The sequence below is a fragment of the Anomaloglossus baeobatrachus genome, chromosome 12 (assembly GCF_048569485.1).
Source record: "Anomaloglossus baeobatrachus isolate aAnoBae1 chromosome 12, aAnoBae1.hap1, whole genome shotgun sequence".
NCBI classification, from domain to species: Eukaryota; Metazoa; Chordata; class Amphibia; order Anura; family Aromobatidae; genus Anomaloglossus; species Anomaloglossus baeobatrachus.
Window position 1 is genome coordinate 1,953,890 of NC_134364.1, and position 21,908 is coordinate 1,975,797.

The following is a 21,908-nucleotide window of genomic DNA, read 5'->3' on the forward strand; positions in this document are numbered from 1 at the left end:
CGCGAGCGCAGGCGGGTCAGCTGACGATGTGCACTCATGTGACCCGGGCACGGACGTCAGCCGGTCCCAGCAGCCGTCAGTGTTCGAGATGCTGCAAAGCTCTCTTCCGGCTGCTGGTACCGGCTGACGTCCATGCCCGGGTCACATGAGTGCACATCGTCAGCTGTCGGTGTGCAGTCAGCTGACCCGCCCGCGCTCGCGAATTAAGTCAGCTGACCAGGGCTCTGACGTCAGACGTTCCCAGCTGCCGGAAGAGAGCTGTGCAGCATTTAATACACTGACGGCTGCTGTGACCGACTGACGCTGTGACCCGGGCTCAGCTATGAACTGAGCTGACCCGGCCAGTAAGTTCTGCCGCTCACAGCAGCCGGCAGAGAGCAAACCAGTGATTACAATTGTCCTGGATTAACCTCTGAGGCTTGGGAGTAATAAAGATGGCAATCAGGGATGTGTGTGTGTTTTTCTTTCAAATAAAATTTTTCAAAAAGTGTTTTCTTTTCTTTATTACCAAACGGAGGTTCATAATGGCCGTGTCTACACAGGCATGACATTATGAACTTCGGGCTTAGTGCCAGTTTGCAGAAAACAGGCATTAACCCTGTTATTACCCAGCCAGCCAATGCATCAGGGCAGCTGGATGAGCCTCGGTACAGCACCTGTGAATGGCGCTTCACAACGGAGCCGCCATTTTCAGGGGCAGCTGAGGACTGTTTTTCTCAGCGGGAGGGGCAGAGAATGCTTCAGCCTTATCCTGCTGAGAAGCACAGCCCTCAGTTGCTTGCTTGCATCGGGCTGGACAGTGAAAATACAGCAGAGCACATTTTTTTTTTTTTTTTTTTAAAAATACCAGTGAAAGGGAACATGGCACCACATTTTTTGGCTGTAAGCTGCGGCCACCACCACTAGGTTATTATATACAGCCTGTTAAAATGCTGTATATAAGAGCACAGTGGTGTTGGCCGCAGCTTTTTACAAAAATAGTGGCGACAGGTTCCCTTTAAACATTTCTGCCCCTTTATTACAAAATGGATAATGGAGAAGAAAGGAGGGTTGGGACAGGAAATGACATAAAGAGCCTTTTTTTTTTCCTTCAAAACAGACTAAGCTTTATTCAGAAACACAATAGAGTACAATGGAGAAAATCCGCATCAAAATCCGCAACGAAATCCGCGTCAAATCCGCGTCAAATCCGCACCTATGCTAAGGTGCGGATTCCGGGGGAAAGCTGCGGATTTTGATGCAGAAAAATCCACAGGTACTTTCTCCCGTGGACACATAGCCTAACAATTGGAGAAACTCTCAGACCATTTGTTCATAAATTCCTCTTTCAACTTTGCGGTGGGATTTTTTTCATACTTGGCCCACGAGGAGTCATATTTTTTCCACCGCACTGTTGTAACGTGGTAGCTTTCCACCAAACCTTTCCGCATTTTGACTTCTATTTTTCTAAGTCCCCCATATAGTCAACTAAAGAAGAAAGCACATTTTCCACTAATGCCTGAAGAAAAATGTTTGGCTACATTGTTTAGCCGTTCATCATTGGAAATAGGTCAACAGGAAAATGTGGTGGCATCCATAGTGAGAGACATGAAAGTAGATACAAGGTCCAATCGAAAGAAAAAATAGATTGCTCAATGTCATCCCTCAAAACCGGACGGCATTGATCATAAATGGGTCATCTCAAAGTGGAGGCAACGGTATAAAAAAAGGAGAAACATAGACTTATCGGCCAGTCGGCATATATGAGTCCTGAGCGTGAGGAAGGGCATGTGCTCCAGCTGGCCACCGGAGAAACCAAGCTCCAGAGAAACAACTCATGATAGCCGGAAGACACTCAGGTGTGGACGCCAACTCCCCGACTAGCAATTACCATCAATTGTTGTTTTGTATATTTGCAAACTTTTTTCATTTCTTCATGTTGTCTCTCGGCTTTTGTGGATCTTGCAGAGTATGAACTCGGGTTGGTTTGCCTTTAAATACTTGTCCATCTGGGGAAGGGCCTAGTATACGCCTCTGACTTTGGTGAACAGATATATCATATGTCGAAGGATCCTCTTTGATCATCTGTTACTGGATTTTAATCACAGTTTTTTTTCTGTTCATCATGGATTTTTATACTATGAAATAAAATTGGGTTTATTCCTGTATTAATGGATTCCTCTTTGTTTCTATGGATCTTGTTTTTTTCGGTGGCTGGAGCACATTTCAATGCAATCCCCTTCATCACTATCAGGACTCATATATGCCGACCATGGACTGGCTGATAGGTTTGTCCTTTCTTATACTTCACATAAGAGACACTGATACTGCTGTATATACATCACATAGAAGACACCAAGACTGCTGTATATACATCACATAGAAGACACCAAGACTGCTGTATATACATCACATAGAAGACACCAAGACTGCTGTATATACATCATATAGAAGACACCCAGACTGCTGTATATACATCACATAGAAGACACCCAGACTGCTGTATATACATAACATAGAAGACACCAAGACTGCTGTATATACATCACATAGAAGACACCCAGACTGCTGTATATACATCACATAGAAGACACCCAGACTGCTGTATATACATCACATAGAAGACACCAAGACTGCTGTATATACATCACATAGAAGACACCAAGACTGCTGTATATACATCACATAGAAGACACCAAGACTGCTGTATATACATCACATAGAAGACACCCAGACTGCTGTATATACATCACATAGAAGACACCCAGACTGCTGTATATACATCACATAGAAGACACCAAGACTGCTGTATATACATCACATAGAAGACACCCAGACTGCTGTATATACATCACATAGAAGACACCCAGACTGCTGTATATACATCACATAGAAGACACCAAGATTGCTGTATATACAACACATAGAAGACACCAAGACTGCTGTATATACATCACATAGAAGACACCAAGATTGCTGTATATAGAACACATAGAAGACACCAAGACTGCTTTTTACATCACTGACAATTCTGTAGATATATCACATAGGTGACACTGAAACTGCTGTATATAAAAGATACTGAGACTGCTGTGTATACACATATGATGGACTGATACTGTTTACATTACATAGGGAACACTGAAACTGCTGTATATACAAGACACTGAGACTGCTGTGTATACACATATGATACACTGATACTATTTACATCACATAGGAGACACAAATACTGCACTCTTTATATCACATAGGTGACACTGCTGTATACGGTGACTTGATCCCATAGAACATACATCACATAGGAGACACTGCGACTGCTGTATACAGTGACTTGAAAAAGCACTGTGAACTTTTCCACAATTTATTATGTTAGTTACACAAATTTAGTTGTACTATGGCTGATAACACAGGCTGCACCATTCACAATAGGTGGTGCCACAGCTCACCTCCTCCTACTATACAATGACTGATATCACCTCTATACTTTATACAGTAGATAACACAAGATCCACCATTCACAATAAATTATGTCACCTGTACAATGACTGATAACACCTATATGTACAGTAGATTTCACAGGATCCACCATTCACATCAGGTAATATGACAGATCAACTCCTCCTCCTTCTGTAGAATGTATAACAACATCTCTATATACAGGTGATAACACAGGATCCACCTTTCACAATAAATTATGTCATAGCTCACCTTCTCCTCCTGTACAATGACTGAAAAGACCGCTATATACATGAGATAACACAGTATCCACCATTCACAATGGGTGATGTCACAGCTTACCTCTTCCTCCTCCTGTACAATGACTGATAACACCTCTGTACATTGTGATTGCTGGATTCTTGTGAATGTAGTAGTTTCCTGCCTTGGCCTTTGACCCCCTCCTTGAATATGTAATGGTTTATTACTATACAAAACTCCCTTAGAACACAGGGGTGAACGTCATCTAGATCTGGGGATTTGAATTGTGCTGTGACAGACAGGTGACATTGTGTAGAGTGATCCGCTGCCATAACTGGACCGTTTATACTACAGGAATTAAGCAATTAAACTGTAGGAGTGTCCTTTCTGCGGCTGCAGCCTGAGTGTGTAGACATGCTGTGTCCTGGGGAGCAGAGACTCTGGGGGACTGATGGGGGATCTGCATAGAAAGACTCCTCTTATAAAATGATGCTAACCACAGATTTGTCCTCTTCTCTCTTCAGCCTCTTGGTGCAATTGACCCCAGGCCAACGTCCTCTGACCGCAGACCAGCGTCCTCTGACCACAGACCAGCGTCCTCTGACCACAGACCAGCATCCCCTGATCCCAGACCAGCATCCTCTATCCCCAGATCAGCATCCTCTGACTGCGGACCAGCGTCCTCTGACCCCAGGCCAACGTCCTCTGACCGCAGACCAGCGTCCTCTGACCCCAGACCAGCGTCCTCTGACCCCAGACCAGCGTCCTCTGACCCCAGACCAGCGTCCTCTGACCCCAGACCAGCGTTCTCTGACCCCAGACCAGCGTTCTCTGACCCCAGACCAGCGTTCTCTGACCCCAGACCAGCGTTCTCTGACCCCAGACCAGCATCCTCTGACCACAGACCAGCGTCCTCTGACCCTAGACCAGCATCCCCTGATCCCAGACCAGCATCCTCTGTCCCCAGATCAGCGTCCACTGACCGTGAACCAGCGTCCTCTGACCCCAGGCCAACGTCCTCTGACCGCAGACCAGCATCCTCTGACCCCATACCAGCGTCCTCTGACCACAGACCAGCGTCCTCTGACCCTAGACCAGCATCCTCTGACCCTAGACCAGCATCCCCTGATCCCAGACCAGCATCCTCTGTCCCCAGATCAGCGTGCACTGACCGCGGACCAGCGTCCTCTGACTCCAGGCCAACGTCCTCTGACCGCAGACCAGCATCCTCTGACCCCAGACCAGCGTCCTCTGACCACAGACCAGCGTCCTCTGACCCTAGACCAGCATCCCCTGATCCCAGACCAGCATCCTCTGTCCCCAGATCAGCGTCCACTGACCGCGGACCAGCGTCCTCTGACCCCAGGCCAACGTCCTCTGACTGCAGACCAGCATCCTCTGACCCCAGACCAGCGTCCTTTGACCACAGACCAGCATCCTCTGACCCTAGACCAGCATCCCCTGATCCCAGACCAGTGTCCTCTGACACCAGACCAGTGTCCTCTGACACCAGACCAGCATCTGCTTACTCCAGACCAGAATCCTCTTACCCCAGACCAGTGTCCTCTGACACCAGACCAGTGTCCTCTTACCACAGACCAGCATCCCCTTACTCCAGACCAGTGTCCTTTGTCCCCAGAACTGCAACCTCTAACATCTAGCTGGAGTTGTAAGCTAGAGATGTGTACTTCATGCTCCATGTCCCATCACACTTCTTGCTTGGACTCCAACACTAGCCGGGCTCGTTGTCCATCTCTGAGACATCTGGACCCCCCCTCACTGTGCGGAAGAAGCTCGCCGTACACAAAGTGTGACTACATGGCGTGTTCCAAGAAGCTTTGCTTGGTGTGCGGTGATGTGGCATCGGGGTACCACTATGGTGTGGCCTCCTGTGAAGCCTGCAAGGCCTTCTTCAAACGTACAATCCAAGGTAGAAAAAGGGGAGCTTGCGTCCATGTGCTCCATGCATCCTTTTGTATGTCATCTCTGATCTATGTATTCTGTGTAACGCCCCCCACAGGTAATATTGAGTACAGCTGTCCAGCATCCCGGCAGTGTGAGATCACCAAGAGGCGCAGGAAATCCTGCCAGTCCTGCCGATTCACTAAGTGTCTGAAGGTTGGGATGCTGAAGGAAGGTGAGAACTGCTGATGTGACCTCTCCAGAGAGGCACGAAGCTCTAGATAACGTTGTGTCTGCACCTGTAGGGGTGCGCTTGGACAGGGTACGAGGTGGGAGACAGAAATACAAAAGATTCCAAGAAGCAGATGGAGCACAGTGCCAGCCCGGCCACAAGAAGACATGTAAGTGCCTGGAGATTCAAGAGCCCCAAGTCTCTGTCACATTGGGAGAAGATTGAGGGTGGGAGATGGATGATCTGGAGAAGATTGGGGGTAGGGGATAGATGATCTGGAGAAGATTGGGGGTAGGGGATGGATGATCTGGAGAAGATTGGGGGTAGGGGATAGATGATCTGGAGAAGATTGGGGGTAGGGGATAGATGATCTGGAGAAGATTGGGGGTAGGGGATAGATGATCTGGAGAAGATTGGGGGTGGGGGATGGATGATCTGGAGAAGATTGGGGGTGGGGGATGGATGATCTGGAGAAGATTGGGGGTGGGGGATGGATGATCTAGAGAAGATTGGGGGTGGGGGATGGATGATCTAGAGAAGATTGGGGGTGGGGGATGGATGATATAGAGAAGATTGGGGGTGGGGGATGGATGATCTAGAGAAGATTGGGGGTGGGGGATGGATGATCTAGAGAAGATTGGGGGTGGGGGATGGATGATATAGAGAAGATTGGGGGTGGGGGATGGATGATATAGAGAAGATTGGGGTGGGGGATGGATGATCTGGAGAAGATTGGGGGTAGGGGATGGATGATCTGGAGAAGATTGGGGGTAGGGGATAGATGATCTGGAGAAGATTGGGGGTAGGGGATGGATGATCTGGAGAAGATTGGGGGTGGGGGATGGATGATCTAGAGAAGATTGGGGGTGGGGATGGATGATATAGAGAAGATTGGGGGTGGGGGATGGATGATATAGAGAAGATTGGGGTGGGGGATGGATGATCTGGAGAAGATTGGGGGTAGGGGATGGATGATCTGGAGAAGATTGGGGGTGGGGGATGGATGATCTGAAGAAGATTGGGGGTAGGGGATGGATGATCTGGAGAAGATGGGGGTGGGGGATGGATGATCTGGAGAAGATTGGGGGTGGGGGGATGGATGATCTAGAAAAGATTGGGGGTGTGGGATGGATGATCTGGAGAAGATTGGGGGTGTGGGATGGATGATCTGGAGAAGATTGGGGGTAGGGGATGGATGATCTGGAGAAGATTGGGGGTAGGGGATGGATGATCTGGAGAAGATTGGGGGTGGGGGATGGATGATCTGGAGAAGATTGGGGGTGGGGGATGGATGATCTAGAGAAGATTGGGGGTGGGGGATGGATGATCTAGAGAAGATTGGGGGTGGGGGATGGATGATATAGAGAAGATTGCGGGTGGGGGATGGATGATATAGAGAAGATTGGGGTGGGGGATGGATGATCTGGAGAAGATTGGGGGTAGGGGATAGATGATCTAGAGAAGATTGGGGGTGGGGGATGGATGATATAGAGAAGATTGGGGGTGGGGGATGGATGATATAGAGAAGATTGGGGTGGGGGATGGATGATCTGGAGAAGATTGGGGGTAGGGGATAGATGATCTGGAGAAGATTGGGGGTAGGGGATGGATGATCTGGAGAAGATTGGGGGTAGGGGATAGATGATCTGGAGAAGATTGGGGGTAGGGGATGGATGATCTGGAGAAGATTGGGGGTGGGGGATGGATGATATAGAGAAGATTGGGGGTGGGGGATGGATGATATAGAGAAGATTGGGGGTAGGGGATGGATGATATAGAGAAGATTGGGGTGGGGGATGGATGATCTGGAGAAGATTGGGGGTAGGGGATGGATGATCTGGAGAAGATTGGGGGATGGATGATCTGGAGAAGATTGGGGGTAGGGGATGGATGATCTGGAGAAGATGGGGGTGGGGGGATGGATGATCTGGAGAAGATTGGGGGTGGGGGATGGATGATCTGGAGAAGATTGGGGGTAGGGGATGGATGATCTGGAGAAGATTGGGGGTAGGGGATGGATGATCTGGAGAAGATTGGGGGTAGGGGATGGATGATCTGGAGAAGATTGGGGGTAGGGGATGGATGATCTGGAGAAGATTGGGGGTAGGGGATGGATGATCTGGAGAAGATTGGGGGTAGGGGATGGATGATCTGGAGAAGATTGGGGGTGGTGGATGGATGATATAGAGAAGATTGGGGGTGGGGGATGGATGATATAGAGAAGATTGGGGTGGGGGATGGATGATCTGGAGAAGATTGAGGGTGGGAGATGGATTATATGGAGAAGATTGGGGGTAGGGGATGGATGATCTGGAGAATATTGGGAGTAGGGGATGGATGATCTGGAGAAGATTGGGGGTAGGGGATGGATGATCTGGAGAAGATTGGGGGTAGGGGATGGATGATCTGGAGAAGATTGGGGGTAGGGGATGGATGATCTGGAGAAGATTGGGGGTGGTGGATGGATGATATAGAGAAGATTGGGGGTGGGGGATGGATGATATAGAGAAGATTGGGGTGGGGGATGGATGATCTGGAGAAGATTGAGGGTGGGAGATGGATTATATGGAGAAGATTGGGGGTAGGGGATGGATGATCTGGAGAATATTGGGAGTAGGGGATGGATGATCTGGAGAAGATTTGGGGGTAGGGGATGGATGATCTGGAGAAGATTGGGGGTGGTGGATGGATGATATAGAGAAGATTGGGGGTGGGGGATGGATGATATAGAGAAGATTGGGGTGGGGGATGGATGATCTGGAGAAGATTGAGGGTGGGGGATGGATTATATGGAGAAGATTGGGGGTAGGGGATGGATGATCTGGAGAATATTGGGAGTAGGGGATGGATGATCTGGAGAAGATTGGGGGTAGGGGATGGATGATATGGAGAATTTTGGGGGTGGGGGCACGTCTGATATAGACAGGAAGCAGGAGTCAGTGGGTGTAAGATATGGAGTGGGTAACATCTACCCACTTTCTTTTCTTACAGACTCGGACGCTTCAGTTGTGTCACAGCTTCTGGTAGCTGAACCAGAGAAGATTTACGCCATGCCAGACCCCAGTCTTCCTGATACGGACATTAAGGCACTCAGCACTCTGTGTGATCTCGCAGACCGAGAGCTGGTGCTGACTATTGGGTGGGCGAAACATATTCCTGGTTAGTCTGTACTACCTCCTCTTTATAATGTGCACCTCTTGTCTCTGACCGCCCTTCACTATATTCTGGCCCCTACATTTTCTGACCATACTCTCCTCTATAATCTGATCCTCCTGTCTCTGAGCGATCACCTTTCTACAAACCACCTCATCCAGTCTATGACCACCCTCCTCTCTACAATCCACCCCATTCATTCTCTGACCGTCCTTCTTTCGACAGTCCTCCCTTCCTGTATCTGAACTTCTCTTCTCTACAGTCCAATCCTCCCGTTTCTGACCTCCTCTTTTCTACAGTCCAACCCTCCTGTTTCTGACCTCTGCTCTCTACAGTCTGCCCCTCCTGTCTCTGACCTCCTCACCTCTGCAGGATGCCTCTCTTCTCTTTGACCTCCTCCCCTATACAGTCCTTTCCTCCTGTCTCTGGCCTCCTCTCCTCCACAGTCCACCCCTCCTGTCTCGGAATGCTACTCTCTACAGTCCGTTCCACCTGTCTCTGACCCCTTCACTCTACAGTCCTTTCCTCATGTCTCTGACCGCTGCTATCTACAGTCCTTTCCTCCTGTCCCAACCTCTATACAGTCCACCCCTCTTGTCTCTGACCAATGCTCTCTACAGTCCATTCCTCTTCTGTCTCTGACTCCCTCCCCACTACAACCCTTTCCTCCTGTCTCTGAACTCTTCCCCTCTACAGAACTTTCCTTCTGTCTCTGACCTCTACTCTCTAACACTATTTCCTCCTGTCTCTGTTCGCTGTACTCTACAGTCCGTTCCACCTGCTTTGATTTCCTTACTCTACAGTTCGCTCCCATTGTCTCTAACCGCTGCACTGTACAGTCCATCCCTCTTGTCTATCACCTTCTCTTTACAGTCCTGTCTTTGACCTCCTACTGTCTACAGTCTGCCCCTCCTGTCTCTGACCTCCCCTCCTCCCCTCTACAGTTCTTTCCTCCTGTCTGTGACCTCCTCCTCTCTACAGTCTACCCCTCCTCTATGTGTTTGCAGCACTCTACAAACCTATCTCTGACCCCTTCAATCTACCGTCCTTCGCTAACTTATACAGTCCTTTTGTCCTGTCTCTGACCTCTTCCCTTCTACAGACCTTTCCTTTTGTCTCTGACTTCCATCCCTCTACAGTCTGCCCCTCCTGTCTCTGACCGCTGCTCTCTACAGTACTTTCCTCCTGTCTCTGACCTGCTTCTCTCTACAGTCCTTTCCCCGTGTCTGACCTCCTCCTCGCTACTGTCCACTCGTCCTGTTGCTTACCGCCGCTCAGTACAGTCCTTTCCTTCTGTCACTGACCGTTGCACTGTACAGTCCGCACCTCCTGTCTCTGACCTTCTCCTGTCCACAGTCCGTCCCTCATGTCTGCGGCCTCTTCCTCTCCACAGTTTGTCCCTCATGTCTCTGACCTCCTCCCGTCTACATTTCGCCCCTCGTGTCTCTGACCTCCTTCCATCGACAGTCTGTTTTTCCTGGCTCTGACCTCCTCTCCTCTACAGTCCGCCCCTCCTGGCTCTGACCTCCTCCCATCTACAGTCCGCTACTCCTGGCTCTGATCTCTTACCCTTTACAGTCCTTTTCCTCCTGTCACTGACCACTTTTCTCTACAGTCCTTTCCTTCTGTCTATGACCTCCTCCCCTCTACAGTCCTTTGCTCCTGTCGCTACCCTCCTCCCATCTACAGTCCTTTCCTCCTGTCTTTACCGTCCTCCCCTCTACAGTCCGCCCCTCCTGTCTATGACCTCCCCCTCTCTACAGGCCGCCCCTCCTGTCTCTGCTCACTGTGCTCTACAGTCCATTCCACCCATCTCTGACCTCCTCACTCCTGTCTCTGATCTCTTCCCCTCTATAGTCCGCCCCTCCTGTCTCTCACCACTGCTCTCCACAGTCCGTGCTCTTGTCTCTGAACTCCTCCTCGCACAAGTCTGCTTTTCTTGTCTCTGACCTCCTCCCCTCTACAGTGTGCTTTTCCTGTCTCTGGCCTCCTCTTCTCTACAGTTCGCCCCTCATGTTTCTGTCTGCTGGTCTCTTCCTCCTCTCTCTGACCTCCTCTCCTCTATAGTCCGCCCCTCCGGTCTCTGTCCGCTGCACACTACAGTCCGTTCTACCTGTCTCTGCCCATTTCACTCTAGTCATTTCCTTCTGTCTCTAACCATTACTCTCTATAATTTGACACTCCTCTCTCTGACCTCCTGCCCTCTACAGTCCACCCCTCCTGTCCCTGACCTCCTCCCATTTATAGTCCGCCTCTCCTGTCTCTGACCCCCTCCCCTCTACAGTCTGCCACTCGTCTCTCTGACTTCCTCCCCTCTACAGTCCACCTCTCCTGTTTCTGACCTCCTCCCCTCTACTGTACAGATCTCCTAATTCTGACATCCTCCCCTCTTCAGTCCACCCCTCCTGTCTCTGACCTCCTCCCATTTACAGTCTGGCTCTCCTGCCTCTGACCTCCTCCCCTCTACAGTCCACCCCTCTTGTCTCTGACCTCCTCCCATTTACAGTCCGCCTCTCCTGTCTCTGACCTCCTCCCCTCTACAATCCGCCTCTCCTGTCTCCGACTCCCTCCCCTCTACAGTCTAACCTCCTCCTCTTTGCAGTCGGCCCCTCCTATATCTGACCTCCTCCCGTTTAGTCCGCCTCTCCTGTCTCTGACCTCCTACTCTCTACTGTCCACCCCTCCTGTCTCTGACCTCCTATTGTTTACAGTTTGCCTGCCCTATCTCTGACCACCATTCATTTACAGTCTGCCTCCTCCTGTCTACAGTCTTACCTCCTCCTGTCTACAGTCCGTGTCTCCTCTCTCTTACGTCCTCCAGTTTACAGTCCACCTCTCAAGTGTCTTACGTCCTCTCATCTACAGTCCGCCTCTCTTGTCTCTTACTTCCTCCCCTTTACAGTTGCCTCTCCTGTACCTCCTCTTATCTACAGTCCGCCTCTCCTGTCTCTTACCTCCTCCTGTCTACAGTCTGCCTCTCCTGTCTCCTACTTCCTATCTACAGTCCTCCTCTCCTGTGTCTTACCTCCTCTCGTGTACAGTCTGCCTCTCCTGTTTCTTACCTCCTCTCATCTACAGTCCGCCTCTCCTGTTTCTTACCTCCTCTCATCTACAGTCCTCCTCTCCTGTGTCTTACCTCCTCTCGTGTACAGTCTGCCTCTCCTGTTTCTTACCTCCTCTCATCTACAGTCCGCCTCTCCTGTTTCTTACCTCCTCTCATCTACAGTCCTCCTCTCCTGTGTCTTACCTCCTCTCGTGTACAGTCTGCCTCTCCTGTTTCTTACCTCCTCTCATCTATAGTCTGCCTCTCCTGTTTCTTACCTCCTCTCATCTACAGTCTGCCTCTCCTGTGTCTTACCTCCTGTCTACAGTCCTCCTCTCCTGTGTCTTACCTCCTCTCGTGTACAGTCTGCCGCTCCTGTTTCTTACCTCCTCTCATCTACAGTCCGCCTCTCCTGTGTCTTACCTCCTGTCTACAGTTCTCCTGTGTCTTACCTCCTCTCGTGTACAGTCCGCCTCTTCTGTCTCTTACCTCCTCCTGTCTACAGTTAGGCCCTCCTGTTTCTTACCTCCTCTCGTGTACAGTCCTCCTCTCCTGTTTCTTACCTCCTCTTGTGTACAGTCTGCCTCTCCTGCCTCTGACCTCCTCCCCTCTACAGTCTAAATTCCTCCCCTCTACAGTCTGTCCCTCCTGTCTCTGACCTTCTCCCATTTAGTCCGCCTCTCCTGTCTCTGACCTCCTCCCCTCTACAGTCCACCCCTCTTGTCTCTGACCTCCTCCCATTTACAGTCCGCCTCTCCTGTCTCTGACCTCCTCCCCTCTACAATCCGCCTCTCCTGTCTCCGACTCCCTCCCCTCTACAGTCTAACCTCCTCCTCTTTGCAATCGGCCCCTCCTATATCTGACCTCCTCCCGTTTAGTCCGCCTCTCCTGTCTCTGACCTCCTACTCTCTACTGTCCACCCCTCCTGTCTCTGACCTCCTATTGTTTACAGTTTGCCTGCCCTATCTCTGACCACCATTCATTTACAGTCTGCCTCCTCCTGTCTACAGTCTTACCTCCTCCTGTCTACAGTCCGTGTCTCCTCTCTCTTACGTCCTCCAGTTTACAGTCCACCTCTCAAGTGTCTTACGTCCTCTCATCTACAGTCCGCCTCTCTTGTCTCTTACTTCCTCCCCTTTACAGTTGCCTCTCCTGTACCTCCTCTTATCTACAGTCCGCCTCTCCTGTCTCTTACCTCCTCCTGTCTACAGTCTGCCTCTCCTGTCTCCTACCTCCTATCTACAGTCCTCTTCTCCTGTGTCTTACCTCCTCTCGTGTACAGTCCGCCTCTTCTGTCTCTTACCTCCTCCTGTCTACAGTTAGGCCCTCCTGTTTCTTACCTCCTCTCGTGTACAGTCCTCCTCTCCTGTTTCTTACCTCCTCTCGTGTACAGTCCTCCTCTCCTGTTTCTTACCTCCTCTCGTGTACAGTCCTCCTCTCCTGTTTCTTACCTCCTCTTGTGTACAGTCTGCCTCTCCTGCCTCTGACCTCCTCCCCTCTACAGTCTAAATTCCTCCCCTCTACAGTCTGTCCCTCCTGTCTCTGACCTTCTCCCATTTAGTCCACCTCTCCTGTCTCTGACCTCCTCCCCTCTACAGTCCACCCATCTTGTCTCTGACCTCCTCCCATTTACAGTCCGCCTCTCCTGTCTCTGACCTCCTCCCCTCTACAATCCGCCTCTCCTGTCTCCGACTCCCTCCCCTCTACAGTCTAACCTCCTCCTCTTTGCAATCGGCCCCTCCTATATCTGACCTCCTCCCGTTTAGTCCGCCTCTCCTGTCTCTGACCTCCTACTCTCTACTGTCCACCCCTCCTGTCTCTGACCTCCTATTGTTTACAGTTTGCCTGCCCTATCTCTGACCACCATTCATTTACAGTCTGCCTCCTCCTGTCTACAGTCTTACCTCCTCCTGTCTACAGTCCGTGTCTCCTCTCTCTTACGTCCTCCAGTTTACAGTCCACCTCTCAAGTGTCTTACGTCCTCTCATCTACAGTCCGCCTCTCCTGTCTCTTACCTCCTCCTGTCTACAGTCTGCCTCTCCTGTCTCCTACCTCCTATCTACAGTCCTCTTCTCCTGTGTCTTACCTCCTCTCGTGTACAGTCCGCCTCTTCTGTCTCTTACCTCCTCCTGTCTACAGTTAGGCCCTCCTGTTTCTTACCGCCTCTCGTGTACAGTCCTCCTCTCCTGTTTCTTACCTCCTCTCGTGTACAGTCCTCCTCTCCTGTTTCTTACCTCCTCTCGTGTACAGTCCGCCTCTCCTGTTTCTTACCTCCTCTCATCTACAGTCCGCCTCTCCTGTGTCTTACCTCCTGTCTACAGTCCTCCTCTCCTGTGTCTTACCTCCTCTCGTGTACAGCTGCCTCTCCTGTTTCTTACCTCCTCCTCTCTACAGTCAGCCTCTCCTGTGTCTTACCTCCTGTCTACAGTCCTCCTCTCCTGTGTCTTACCTCCTCTCGTGTACAGTCCGCCTCTTCTGTCTCTTACCTGCTCCTCTCTACAGTCAGCCTCTCCTGTTTCTTACCTCCTCTCCTGTACAGTCCGCCTCTCCTGTGTCTTACCTCCTCTCGTGTACAGTCTGCCTCTCCTGTCTCTTACCTCCTCCTCTCGTGTACAGCTGCCTCTCCTGTCTCTTACCTACTCTCGTGTACAGTCAGCCTCTCCTGTTTCTTACCTCCTCTCGTGTACAGTCTGTCTCTCCTGTTTCTTACCTCCTCTCGTGTACAGTCTGCCTCTCCTGTTTCTTACCTCCTCTCATCTACAGTCCACCTCTCCTGTGTCTTACCTCTTGTCTACAGTCCTCCTCTCCTGTGTCTTACCTCCTCTCGTGTACAGTCCTCCTCTCCTGTGTCTTACCTCCTCTCGTGTACAGTCCACCTCTCCTGTGTCTTACCTCTTGTCTACAGTCCGCCTCTCCTGTGTCTTACCTACTCTCGTGTACAGTCTGCCTCTCCTGTTTCTTACCTCCTCTCGTGTACAGTCCTCCTCTCCTGAGTCTTACCTCCTCTCGTGTACAGTCCTCCTCTCCTGTTTCTTACCTCCTCTCGTGTACAGTCTGCCTCTCCTGTTTCCTACCTCCTCTCGTGTACAGTCCGCCTGTTCTGTCTCTTACCTCCTCTCATCTACAGTCCGCCTCTCCTGTGTCTTACCTCCTCTCGTGTACAGTCCGCCTCTCCTGTTTCTTACCTCCTCTCGTGTACAGTCCTCCTCTCCTGTTTCTTACCTCCTCTCGTGTACAGTCCGCCTCTCCTGTCTCTTACCTCCTCTTGTCTACAGTCCGCCTCTTCTGTCTCTTACCGCCTCTCATCTACAGTCCTCCTCTCCTGTTTCTTACCTCCTCTCGTGTACAGTCCTCATCTCCTGTGTCTTACCTCCTCTCGTGTACAGTCTGCCTCTCCTGTTTCTTACCTCCTCTCGTGTACAGTCCGCCTCTCCTGTTTCTTACCTCCTCTCGTGTACAGTCCTCCTCTCCTGAGTCTTACCTCCTCTCGTGTACAGTCCTCCTCTCCTGTGTCTTACCTCCTCTCGTGTACAGTCCTCCTCTCCTGTGTCTTACCTCCTCTCGTGTACAGTCCTCCTCTCCTGTGTCTTACCTCCTGTCTACAGTCCACCTCTCCTGTGTCTTACCTCTTGTCTACAGTCCGCCTCTCCTGTGTCTTACCTCCTCTCGTGTACAGTCCGCCTCTCCTGAGTCTTACCTCCTCTCGTGTACAGTCCTCCTCTCCTGTTTCTTACCTCCTCTCGTGTACAGTCCTCCTCTCCTGTTTCTTACCTCCTCTCGTGTACAGTCTGCCTCTCCTGTTTCCTACCTCCTGTCTACAGTCCGCCTCTCCTGTTTCTTACCTCCTCTCATCTACAGTCCACCTCTCCTGTGTCTTACCTCTTGTCTACAGTCCTCCTCTCCTGTGTCTTACCTCCTCTCGTGTACAGTCCTCCTCTCCTGTTTCTTACCTCCTCTCGTGTACAGTCCACCTCTCCTGTGTCTTACCTCCTGTCTACAGTCCGCCTCTCCTGTTTCTTACCTCCTCTCATCTACAGTCCACCTCTCCTGTGTCTTACCTCTTGTCTACAGTCCTCCTCTCCTGTGTCTTACCTCCTCTCGTGTACAGTCCTCCTCTCCTGTTTCTTACCTCCTCTCGTGTACAGTCCACCTCTCCTGTGTCTTACCTCCTGTCTACAGTCCTCCTCTCCTGTTTCTTACCTCCTCTCGTGTACAGTCCTCCTCTCCTGTGTCTTACCTCCTCTCGTGTACAGTCTGCCTCTCCTGTCTCTTACCTCCTCCTCTCGTGTACAGTCCACCTCTCCTGTGTCTTACCTCCTGTCTACAGTCCTCCTCTCCTGTTTCTTACCTCCTCTCGTGTACAGTCCTCCTCTCCTGTGTCTTACCTCCTCTCGTGTACAGTCCGCCTCTTCTGTCTCTTACCTCCTCTCATCTACAGTCCGCCTCTCCTGTTTCTTACCTCCTCTCGTGTACAGTCCGCCTCTCCTGTCTCTTACCTCCTCTCGTGTACAGTCCGCCTCTTCTGTCTCTTACCTCCTCTCATCTACAGTCCGCCTCTCCTGTTTCTTACCTCCTCTCGTGTACAGTCTGCCTCTTCTGTTTCTTACCTCCTCTCGTGTACAGTCCGCCTCTTCTGTCTCTTACCTCCTCTCATCTACAGTCCGCCTCTCCTGTCTCTTACATCCTCCTGTTTACAGTCTGCCCTTGCTGTTCCTTACCGCTGCTCTCCTCTTCAGGCTTCCCTTCCCTCTCACTGGCGGATCAGATGAGTTTACTCCAGGGGGCGTGGATGGAGATCCTACTGCTGGGTGTGGTTTATCGGTCTCTCCCATTTGGCGATCAGCTGGTGTATGCAGAGAATTATGTCATTGATGAGCCACGGTCTCGGCTGTGCGGCCTGCGCGCTCTCTATCTTTGCATGCAGCATCTCGTCCACAGATATCGCAGCCTCCGCCTTGACAAGGAAGAGTATGTCACACTAAAAGCCCTGGTGCTTACCAACTCCGGTAAGGATGCTCCCAGCTACCCTTCACTGCGCCATCTCCCTGTGCCAAAACTGTGCCACCTCTGTCCTCTGTGGCGCTTTCTACTGCCTCCTGTTTTTATCTCCTAGATTCACTGTACATAGAGGATGCACAGAGTGTGCAGAGACTACAGGACCTTCTCCAGGCAGCTCTGCAGGAGTATGATGTCACTCATCATCAGGACGAGCCACGGAGAGCTGGGCAGCTCCTGCTCACCCTCCCTCTACTGCGCCAAACCTCCAGTAAAGTGGTGCTACACTTCAATGGGGTGCGGGCACAGGGCGCGGTGCCCATGCACAAACTGTTCCTGGAAATGCTGGAGGCAAAGTGTGATCTACAAGTGTGATACTGTGGAGTAGCAGACATCTACCTGTACACAAGATGGCTGTAACTGGCGCAAACATCCTCGCACCCACCTGTACAGAGATTGGGTGTGACTAACACAGACATCCGCGCACCCACCTGTACAGAGATCTGGCGTAATTGTCACACACACCCGCACACCCACCTGTACAGAGACCGGGCGTAACTGGCACAGACATCCGTGCACCCACCTGTACAGAGGACCAGGAGTAATGGGCACTGACATCCATGCACCCACCTGTACAGAAACCGGGTATAACTGGCACAGACACCCACACACCCACCTGTACAGAGACCGGGCGTAACTGGCACAGACATCCGCGCACCCACCTGTACAGAGACCGGGCGTAACTGGCACAGACATCCGCGCACCCACCTGTACAGAGATCAGGAGTAACTGGCACAGACATCCGCGCACCCACCTGTACAGAGATCAGGCAAAACTGTCGCAGACATCCGCGCACCCACCTGTACAGAGACCGGGCGTAACTGGCACAGACATCCGCGCACCCACCTGTACAGAGACCGGGCGTAACTGGCACAGACATCCGCGCACCCACCTGTACAGAGATCAGGAGTAACTGGCACAGACATCCGCGCACCCACCTGTACAGAGACCGGGCGTAATTGTCACAGACACCCGCACACCCACCTGTACAGAGACCGGGCGTAACTGGCACAGACATCCGCGCACCCACCTGTACAGAGACCAGGAGTAATGGGCACTGACATCCGCGCACCCACCTGTGCAGAGATGTGGTGTAATTGTCACAGACACACGCACACCCACCTGTACAGAGACCGGGCGTAACTGGCACAGACATCCGCGCAACCACCTGTACAGAGATCAGGCAAAACTGGCGCAGACATCCGCGCACCCACCTGTACAGAAACCAGGTATAACTGGCACAGACATCCGCGCACCCACCTGTACAGAAACCAGGTATAACTGGCACAGATATCCGTGCACCCACCTGTACAGAGACCGGGCGTAACTGGCACAGACATCCGCGCACCAACCTGTACAGAGACCAGGAGTAATGGGCACTGACATCCGCACACCCACCTGTACAGAGATCAGGCAAAACTGGCGCAGACATCCGCGCACCCACCTGTACAGAAACCAGGAGTAATGGGCACTGACATCCGCGCACCCACCTGTACAGAAACCGGGTATAACTGGCACAGACATCCGAGCACCCACCTGTACAGAGATTGGCCATAACTGGCACAGATATCCGCGCACCCACCTGTACAGAGATCAGGCAAAACTGGCATAGACATCCGCGCACCCACCTGTACAGAGATCAGGCAAAACTAGCACAGACATCCGCGCACCCACCTGTACAGAAACCGGGTATAACTGGCACACACATCTGCGGACCCACCTGTACAGAGATCAGGCAAAACTGGCGCAGACATCCGCGCACCCACCTGTACAGAAACCGGGTATAACTGGCACACACATCCGCGCACCCACCTGTACAGAGATTGGCCATAACTGGCACAGACATCCGCGCACCCACCTGTATAGGGACCAGGGTGTAACTTGCATAAAGATCATGTATCTCTGTATACAGGGAGCTCCCTCCAGTGGTGACTGCAGACAGGATGTTATCATGTATCTCTGTATACAGGGAGCTCCCCCTAGTGGTGGCTGCAGACAGGATCTTATCATGTATCTCTGTATACAGGGAGCTCCCCCTAGTGGTGGCTGCAGACAGGATCTTATCATGTATCTCTGTATACAGGGAGCTCCCCCTAGTGGTGGCTGCAGACAGGATCTTATCATGTATCTCTGTATACAGGGAGCTCCCCCTAGTGGTGGCTACAGACAGGATCTTATCATGTATCTCTGTATACAGGGAGCTCCCCCTAGTGGTGGCTGCAGACAGGATCTTATCATGTATCTCTGTATACAGGGAGCTCCTCCTAGTGGTGGCTGCAGACAGAATCTTATCATGTATCTCTGTATACAGGGAGCTCCTCCTAGTGGTGGCTGCAGACAGGATCTTCTCATGTATCTCTGTATACAGGGAGCTCCTCCTAGTGGTGGCTGCAGACAGGATCTTATCATGTATCTCTGTATACAGGGAACTCCCCCTAGTGGTGACTGCAGACAGGATCTTATCATGTATCCTGTATACAGGGAGCTCCCCCTAGTGGTGGCTGCAGACAGGATCTTATCATGTATCTCTGTATACAGGGAGCTCCCCATAGTGGTGACTGCAGACAGGATCTTATCATGTATCTCTGTATACAGGGAGCTCCCCCTAGTGGTGGCTGCAGACAGGATCTTATCATGTATCTCTGTATACAGGGAGCTCTCCCTAGTGGTGGCTGCAGACAGGATCTTATCATGTATCTCTGTATACAGGGAGCTCCCCCTAGTGGTGGCCGCAGACAGGATCTTATCATGTATCTCTGTATACAGGGAGCTCCCCCTAGTGGTGGCTGCAGACAGGATCTTATCATGTATCTCTGTATACAGGGAGCTCCCCCTAGTGGTGGCTGCAGACAGGATCTTATCATGTATCTCTGTATACAGGGAGCTCCCCCTAGTGGTGACTGCAGACAGGATCTTATCATGTATCTCTGTATACAGGGAGCTCCCCCTAGTGATGGCTGCAGACAGGATCTTATCATGTATCTCTGTATACAGGGAGCTCCCCCTAGTGGTGGCTGCAGACAGGATCTTATCATGTATCTCTGTATACAGGGAGCTCCCCCTAGTGGTGGCTGCAGACAGGATCTTATCATGTATCTCTGTATACAGGGAGCTCCCCCTAGTGGTGACTGCAGACAGGATCTTATCATGTATCTCTGTATACAGGGAGCTCCCCCTAGTGGTGGCTGAAGAAAGGATCTTATCATGTATCTCTGTATACAGGGAGCTCCCCCTAGTGGTGGCTGCAGACAGGATCTTATCATGTATCTCTGTATACAGGGAGCTCCCCCTAGTGGTGGCTGCAGACAGGATCTTATCATGTATCTCTGTATACAGGGAGCTCCCCCTAGTGGTGACTGCAGACAGGATCTTATCATGTATCTCTGTATACAGGGAGCTCCCCCTAGTGGTGGCTGAAGAAAGGATCTTATCATGTATCTCTGTATACAGGGAGCTCCCCCTAGTGGTGGCTGAAGAAAGGATCTTATCATGTATCTCTGTATACAGGGAGCTCCCCCTAGTGGTGGCTGCAGACAGGATCTTATCATGTATCTCTGTATACAGGGAGCTCCCCCTAGTGGTAGCTGCAGACAGGATCTTATGTGTCATTGAATGTAGAAAAGTGTTGTTAGTTTATATTTATCAATTAAAAATACAAAATGACTGAAAAGAGGAATATAAATCTGCTTGGTGACCTCCGTCCTCAGTATTCAGTGATCGACAGTCTCCTCCATCTTCAGTATTCAGTGATCGACCGTCTCCTCCATCCTCAGTATTCAGTGACTGCCCGTCTCTTACGTCCTCAGTATTCGGTGACCGCCCGTCTCCTCCATCCTCAGTATCCGGTGACCGCTCGTCTCCTCCGTCCTCAGTATTCGGTGACCGCCCGTCTCCTCCGTCCTCAGTATTCAGTGACCGCCCGTCTCCTCCGTCCTCAGTATTCAGTGACCGCCCATCTCCTCTGTCCTCAGTATTGAGTGACCGCTCGTCTCCTCTATCCTCAGTATTCTGTGACCGCCCGTCTCCTTCATCCTCAGTATTCGATGACCGACTGTCTCCTCTATACTCAGTATTCAGTGACCGCCCGTCTTCTCTATCCTCAGTATTCAGTGACCGCCTGTCTCCTCCGTCTTCAGTATTCGGTGACCGCCCGTCACCTTTATCACTTCTTGTTGTCCCTTCTACACAGGTTATGGGGGAGCTCGGCAGGAGGTTGCTCCTGACATCTTGGAGGTCTGACCCCGGATCCTCTGTGTATGAGACTAATGCGGATCCTCCGTGCATGGGGCCGGTGCGGATCCTCCGTGCATGGGGCCGGTGCGGATCCTCCGTGCATGGGGCCGGTGCGGATCCTCCGTGCATGGGGCCGGTGGGGATCCTCCGTGCATGGGGCCGGTGCGGATCCTCCGTGCATGGGGCCAGTGCGGATCCTCCGTGTATGGGGCCGGTGCGGATCCTCCGTGTATGGGGCCGGTGCGGATCCTCCGTGTATGGGGCCGGTGCGGATCCTCCGTGTATGGGGCCGGTGCGGATCCTCCGTGTATGGGGCCGGTGCGGACCCTCCGTGTATGGGGCCGGTGCGGATCCTCCGTGTATGGGGCCGGTGCGGATCCTCCGTGTATGGGGCCGGTGCGGATCCTCCGTGTATGGGGCCGGTGCGGATCCTCCGTGTATGGGGCCGGTGCGGATCCTCCGTGTATGGGGCCGGTGCGGATCCTCCGTGTATGGGGCTGGGGCAGATCCTTCTGTCTCTAGATCCAGACAGACGGGATGATGTGAGATCTGGGCTCTGAGGATCATCACCTCCAGGACATTCTTACAGAGAAGCTGGCAGCAGGAGGACGT

At 51.6% G+C, this 21,908-nt stretch overlaps 1 protein-coding gene across 1 annotated transcript in view; it reads left to right on the forward strand.

The window, feature by feature from the left end:
* Nucleotides 1-19,002, forward strand: part of ESRRB (estrogen related receptor beta) — an 86,033-nt gene extending 67,031 nt beyond the window's left edge. Inside the window, exons 5-10 of the mRNA XM_075330586.1 lie at nucleotides 4,203-5,608; nucleotides 5,699-5,815; nucleotides 5,886-5,981; nucleotides 8,804-8,971; nucleotides 16,745-17,014; nucleotides 17,122-19,002. Of these exons, the coding sequence (XP_075186701.1) occupies nucleotides 4,203-5,608; nucleotides 5,699-5,815; nucleotides 5,886-5,981; nucleotides 8,804-8,971; nucleotides 16,745-17,014; nucleotides 17,122-17,378 (2,314 nt within the window). The 3' untranslated portion in view covers nucleotides 17,379-19,002. The remainder of the gene's footprint in view (nucleotides 1-4,202; nucleotides 5,609-5,698; nucleotides 5,816-5,885; nucleotides 5,982-8,803; nucleotides 8,972-16,744; nucleotides 17,015-17,121) is intronic.
* Nucleotides 19,003-21,908: the final 2,906 nt, after the last annotated feature.